This window comes from Bufo gargarizans, chromosome 8 (assembly GCF_014858855.1).
Source record: "Bufo gargarizans isolate SCDJY-AF-19 chromosome 8, ASM1485885v1, whole genome shotgun sequence".
Classification (NCBI taxonomy): domain Eukaryota; kingdom Metazoa; phylum Chordata; class Amphibia; order Anura; family Bufonidae; genus Bufo; species Bufo gargarizans.
Window position 1 is genome coordinate 91,991,878 of NC_058087.1, and position 7,183 is coordinate 91,999,060.

At 41.4% G+C, this 7,183-nt stretch overlaps 1 protein-coding gene across 2 annotated transcripts; it reads right to left on the reverse strand.

The window, feature by feature from the left end:
* Positions 1–369: 369 nt before the first annotated feature.
* LOC122944618 (gamma-crystallin B-like) lies at positions 370–6,755 on the reverse strand. Of its 2 annotated transcripts, none has more exons than XM_044303080.1 (3): positions 6,747–6,755; positions 6,294–6,536; positions 370–645 (listed from the first exon to the last, which is right to left on the reverse strand). In XM_044303080.1, exons 1-3 carry the CDS (start codon positions 6,753–6,755, stop codon positions 370–372), a joined length of 528 nt encoding a protein of 175 aa, XP_044159015.1. The 2 variants fall into 2 exon arrangements, with proteins under 2 accessions (XP_044159015.1, XP_044159014.1); XM_044303079.1 differs by having other exon boundaries at positions 6,288–6,536.
* Positions 6,756–7,183: the final 428 nt, after the last annotated feature.

The window sequence follows — 7,183 nt, forward strand, 5'->3', positions numbered from 1 at the left end:
AATAGACTGATTATATCCCTACCTTTCACCCCTGTAAAGGAAAGCATGCAAGACGTATTGTCATATCTCATTATCATTGCATTGGTCTTGGGGCTATAATAATCTTGGGTCCTAGAAACCTCCTCCCTCTGGTTGCTAATGCAGATCCCTGGGTCGCTGTAATAGGCACAAGAAATGATGGAAAAAAAGACATCAGAGGTGCTATACAAGCTGCTGCCTACTACTGAGTCCCAGTAGATGGGCATTATTTATTGTTGTAAATATAAAAACCCAGCAGCTGTAAATGCTGAGTTTTAAGTCATTAGTATACAATCATCATGAAGCAAGGTCAAATTAGGTTTTATTTGCATTAGATGGTTCACAATGTACTTAATAAAAGTCCACAATTTTCTTCAAAGAACCAACTTTGGAGTTTGGAGATCCCCAACTAGCAAATCTTCTGTATTCACCGGGTCTAAGGAAATACTGATTCCCCCGAAAACCAGGCTCTTCAAAAAAAATCCAGTAGCCATCAAGAACATTACAGGACAAAATGTAATTTGTATGGAAGCTATCATTAATATTTGAACAGTCATTAACATACTCCTTCATCTGACCACGGAAGTCTTCTCTCTCATACAGTTTGATTCTGTAAGATCCACGATGCTATAAAGGGGAAAAAAGAAAATGATTGATACTGCCATTTTTTTCATATAGTAAAAAGTAGTGATGATTGAGCATGCTCGGCCGAACACCAGTTCGGCTCGAGCAGTTTGATGCTCGGCACATGCCGATATTCTACCGAACAGTGATGTCCAGTTCGCCGTGTTCGCCCGTGAACACATGCGGGCTGCCACCTTAACTCACAAGTCCGGCGAGGCACAGGTAAGCTATTACCTGTGCCTGCGCCGCAAGCCGGTCTGAAACAAATGCGGTCACCGGGAGAAGGTAGTTCTGAGAACAGCCGCCGGGGGCCTTCATCGGGCTGTGCTTGGTGACCACAGTAACTGCCTGCTCCCGGTGACCACATTTGTTTCAGACCGGGCTTACCTGTGCCTCACAGGACTAGTGAGTTAAGATGGCAGCCCGCATGTGTTTGCGGGCAAACACGGCAAACTGGCCATCACTGCTGCCGAATACTGCATGTGCTCAAGCGCAATGCTCGAGTCTCTGACCCGCACGTTTCTATGCAGCCAATAAACGTGCAGGTAAGTACTGCCCTCACTGTGATTCCGTAGCCATGTTGGCTTCTGATCTGCAGTGTAACGTGTGCGCTGAAAAAATGTATAAGTGACATACAGTGTCCTTTTTCTGTAGACAGTGTCCACTGCGGACAGTGACATTAGCTGCACCACATCTCCTGGGTAAAGTGTGCGCTTCAAAAATTTATCTGTGATATTCAATGTACTTTTTTGCGTAGACGCTGCGGACAGTTACATTACCGGTGGTACCTCTCCTGTATAACGTTTCCTCATCCCAAATACCTGTGACTTTCCCTGAAATTTTTCATTAGCCGCTGTTGATAGCATTGACATTATCTGTGGGATATCTTTTGTATAAAGTTTCCACATCCCGAATACCTTTTTAAATTTGTTTGCACATACACATCCACAGGCTTTGCATGTGGAAGAGGTAGAAATGGGGTAAGGCATTACACAAGGTGATAGCCAGACCACCCTCAGTTCGTCTTCTCAGTGCAAATTGGACGATGAAGTGGAGGAGTAGCAGGAGACGGTTGCCTCCGCTACAGAGGCTAGTACCCATGGAAGTTTAATTACACCTGTTCTGCATGGGTGGGCAGAAGAGGAGGAAGAGGATGAGGAAATTGACAGCGATCCTCCTGATGACGACAGCAAAGTTTTGCCTGTTGGTACTCTGTCACACATGGCTGACATCATGTTAGGCTGCCTTTCTCATGACCCGTGTTTATATGCATTTTAGACAACACTGATTACTGGTTGTTCACCCTTCTCCTTCCCCACTACAAAGAGTATACAAAGAAAACTCCTCATCTCTCATTCCTCTGGTGGAGAGGACAAGCAAAATGGTGCAATACAAGAAGATCCTTGTTGAAAAATTGCTACAAAAATTTCCATCTGATAATGCTGGCGCAGTGTCCGCAGTTCCTTGGCCAACCGAGGTGGGGAGACAAGGGGAAAACACAGCAGTTCCAACAGAGGCAGGACAACACTCTCCAAAGCCTGGGACAGTTTCATGACACCACGCCAGCACCCTCACCCTGATGCACGGTCTAGTGTCACAAGGAGCGAAACATTTTGGAAGATGGTGAAGGAGTACATAGCAGACCGTGTCAACGTCCTCAATGATCACCCCAAGCTGGACATGTGGAACAAACTGGCACTCTACGCCTTGGAGGTGCTGGCCTGCCCTGCCGCCAGCTTTTTTCTGAGCGGGTATTTTGTGCTGCTGGTGGCATTATAAAAGATAAGCGTATCCGCCTGTCAACTGAAAATGCTGACAGGTTTACTCTTATAAAAATAAACAAGACCTAGATTGACCATGACCTCTCAACTCCACCAGAATAAAGCTGATGAACATAAAGGCACTTTAAATGTGTTGTTTATAATGTACTGAATTCACTGTATTTCTATGCACCCCTTCCACCACAAACATGAGTATATGGTTGAATCTTCCTTTTCTCATCCTCCTTCTCCTCTTCCATCATATCAACATGCCTATTAATCGCATATAATGCCCTTGCATATATGCCCTTCGCATATAATGTTTTACAGGGTCCGCTCAGCTGCAGGCCCTCATATATAATTTTTTTAGGGGTTCAGCTCACCAGCAGGACCTCGCATATAATTTTTTAGAGGGTCAGCTCACCAGCAGGCCTTCACCTACAATCTTTTAGAGGGTCAGCTCACCTGAAGGCCCTCACATATTATTTTTAGAGGGTCAGCTCACCTGCAGGCCGTATCCTACAACCTTTTAAAGGGTCAGCTCACCAGCAGGCCCTCGCATATAATTTTATATGGGGTCAGCTCTCCAGCAGGCCCTCACCTAAAATCTTTTACAGGGTCAGCTCACCAGCAGGCCCGCACCTTAAATCTTTTACAGGGTAAGGTTACCAAAAGGCCCTCGCATATATTTTTTTACAGTTTTAGCTCACCTGCAGGCCTGCACCTAAAATCTTTTACAGGGTCAGCTCACCTTCAGGCCCTCGCATATAATTTTCTACAGGTTCAGCTCACCAGCAGGCCCTTGCATATAATGTTTTAGAGGGTCAGCTCACCTGCAAGCCCGCACCTAAAATATTTTACAGGGTCAACTCAACTGCAGGCCCACGCCTAAAATGTTTTACAGGGTCAGCTCACCTGCAGGCCCTCACCTAATTATACCTAATAAGTGATTTGCGCACATGCTGCCTTGCTTGGATGTGGTAGACGTAACCGTTTCTCAGGCTCCCTCTTCGGAATCAAACACTGATTCACCGTTACCCATGGTCACCATGGTTAGAGCTGAAAATAACATCGAAAGTTGATAGGGCAGACATCCCAATGGATCTAGAGTCACCAAAGCTGCAGCAGGCCCTCGTCCATAATGTTTTAGATGGTCAGATCAGCAGGCCCTTGCTCCAAATGTTTATGAGGGTCACCAGCAGGCCATCAATCATAATTTTTTAAAGCTGTGTATGATGCCCTCCTTCATGTGTAACAAAGGGTGTATTGGAGTGCCGGTTCCTTGTAATTTTTGGCAGCCCTTTCACTTAGTGCATAGGCTTTATGAGTGTAGGAGTCCCGGTACATGAACAATTGTACCACAATGTGAATGAGGCCCTCCTTTATGTGATATACAGGTTGCATCGGAGTGCCTCTTCCTTGTAATTTTTGGCAGCACTTGCACTTTATATACAAGTAAATATACAGGAAAGAATGTTTTCTAACAATTTTTCCTCTAAAATTGATTTAATCTTCGGTTTGGTGCGCATTATTGTCAGTCTGTAAAAGTAGCATACTACTCGACAACATCATTCCCAGCAGCGACCTGGGAGTCCAAGATGCATCCAGTCAATTTCTGACCTTTTACTATGAACCAGGCACCCTCTCCTCTTCAGAGCAGGGGGTGCTTGGTTTAATGCTTGGGTACTCCGATTGACTTCCATTATACTCATGTGCTCGGTAGGGCACCGGAGCATCCTGATGTGTTCGGCTAGAGCACCCGAGCACTTTGGTGCTCGTTCAACACTAGTAAAGAGTATTTTTCAGCACATTAGTGATTCTAGTGCTGTTCTCAGCACTCTGAGTCAATCGCATGTCTTTGTACTTCTGTTCCAGCTTTCCCCTCGTACACCTTGACATTTCCCAGACATAACAAGACAAAGTAACTGCAATTATGCATTGCCTCTCCCCTTATCTTCTATTTACAGCAATGGTATTGTTAGCAGGACATATGCCCAGATCTTTTTCCCAGTGTCCCAAAACTATCAGCAAGCACTGCAATAGACCATATTCACAGTCTCAGCATGCAGATACAGTTGAATACTGATGGCACCTATGGCTCCTTGAAACTCATAAGCTTCAGGTCACTTCTGAACAGTAGTGTATGAGAAGGCAGATACCGTATATGGCTCAGGTGGCACAATGATATGCAATGCAGTTGAGGTTGCAGGTCAGAAGATGCCTATAGCCTGCACTGCAGCACTAAAGGACATGGAACGGAAGGTGGATCAGTAATAGATTTTTTTTTGCACACTTAAAGGGGTTGTCTCACTTCTGCAAATGGCATTTATAACGTAGAGAAAGTTAATACACGATACTTACTAATGTATTTTGATTTTCCATATTGCTTACTTTGCTGGCTAGATTAATTTTTCTATCACATTATACACTGCTTGTTTCCATGGTTATGACCACCCTGCAATCCAGCAGTGGCCATGTTTGCACACTTTAGGAAAATAGCAAATGCCTCTCTGGTGGCTGGGACAATGGGAGTATGCATAGTCCACCACTTTTTTTTCTATAGTGTGCAAGCACGACCACCACTGCTAGTTTGCAGTGTATAATTTATAAGGGAGTAATATTACAAAAATATAGGAACTCTGGACAGGTATTATTACTCTTGTGGACCCTATGGAAACTATTACTAATAGGAGTACTCTGAGGTATATTATTACTATTGAAGACACTAGGGTGCACTTTTACTAATGGAGACAATCTGGGGGAACATTATTACTATTGGGGACACTATGGGAAACACTTTTACTAATAAGCACACTCTGGGTGAGAATGATTACTATTGGTGGAATTTTTGAGGCACCCTAGCAATCTACTTTTGGGGACACGGTACAGTAGAACTATTTATGTTGGGAACATATTGCAAAAACGATTTTTTGGGGCAATCAGTGGGCATTATGACTATGAAAGACACTTTCACGTGTCACTATTATTTCTGATACTTGCTATTTGCTGGGCACAATTATTTTGAGAGCACTCTATCTAGCACTAATTGCTTTAGGGATCACTATGTGTAATGTACATGTATATGAAACTATCTGCATGATGCTAATATTAAAGTATAGGATTTGAGAAAACTGTCCAATATTAGTGGTATCAGCAAGATAACAATGTTAATGCACCAGGATGGGATGATAAGGAGTATGATGGAAAAGTGGGGATCCTAAGATTTTCTGGACAGCAAATTCTGAAGAGAAGACTCACGGGTTGAAAAAGCATGGAAATCTCTGCCAAATGGAGAAGAGAAGGATTCCAATCAGAAAAAAAAATACTACGTGTGAATGGATCTAATTGTGTATATTTCATGTGTCTGCTAAGTGGTTTTTACTCTCCTGTATGTTTGGCTGCACTGAATTTAATAAAAGTATTATCCAGTGCGGGTGTCTAGGTCTGGCATAAGGATGAAATTACCTCAGTACATGTTCTTTCCATGGAGTTTGTGCCCTTGATCATTTAGGACTCCCTGAATTAGAGTATTAGGTTTCATAAGTTATATAAGCCATAATCATCCAAATTATAACAAATAAAGGCTTGAAATATCTCGCTTTGCATGTAATGAGTCCATCGCGTATATTAGTTTCACCTTTTAATTCGCATTACTGAAATAAATGAACTTTGCACGATACAAATTTTTTGAGTTTCACCTGTAGGTGCACTTTAGACACACCTAATTATATAGATTCACAATTTGAGGTGAAACATTGATATTCTACATTTTGAAAACTACCAAATTATAATTTATAATAGTCGCATGAGAGTATGTTATAAAAGCTCAATATATAACTGTTGCATGAACCAGAGAATGTAATTAATGTTCATCAGAAAATTAACACTTACATGTGGAATTGAATGGCAAGATCTAATGGAGTCATTCAAACCCATCCAGCTCTGGTAGTCAGAATATTCTCCTCTTTTAAGGTAGTACTGATGTCCCATATAATTAGAACGTTCATAGATTACCCAACATCCATTTTCTACCCGTATTGAGTTACAATGAGCAATAAAAGCATGCAAATCTGCATTGTCTCCTGAAGATTCATGCGACTTTCCTTGAAAGTTCCTTTCTTCGTAAAAAATGATCTGTTAAGAAACAATAGTTGAAAAAATGGAATCCAATGCAATAATAATCTACTGCTGATGTTAGAACCAGAGGTAAAATATTTAGCTAATATTCAAAATAACAATAAATGTTGTTTTATTAAGTACTGTAAAATTTCAAAACAAGTGTGATACTTTTGTTGTGTATCTATATAGATATATGTACAATCTATGCGCTAGTTTCTTATTTACCTTGCCCATGATATGAAGAGTCAAGTGTTCTAAGTGTTCACAGCTTTAATACTGTGGTTCTGAAACTTTATATATGACAAGTCATGCGGCTGAACTGCATTCTCCATGCAAATGAACTCTGTTCACAATAAAGGTTCATTATATGTGATCCTTTTTGTGTGATACAGTATGGCTGTACTTTAATTGGTTGCTTTTCATGTAGGGTTTATAGAACTGTTTAAATCAGCAAAACCATTAAAAAGTCACATAGAAAGAGAGAACAATCTAGAATGGTAACAAAATGTCCACTATGTTTGTCTGATTTATTTCTAAAATCATATTTAAATAATATAAGATAAGCAATTTAGAAACCTTCTTTATCGTATGCAAATTTTATATGATGTTTGGCTGTAGAACGATGTCTCAAATGTATGCAACTGCAAAGTTATATACTGAGG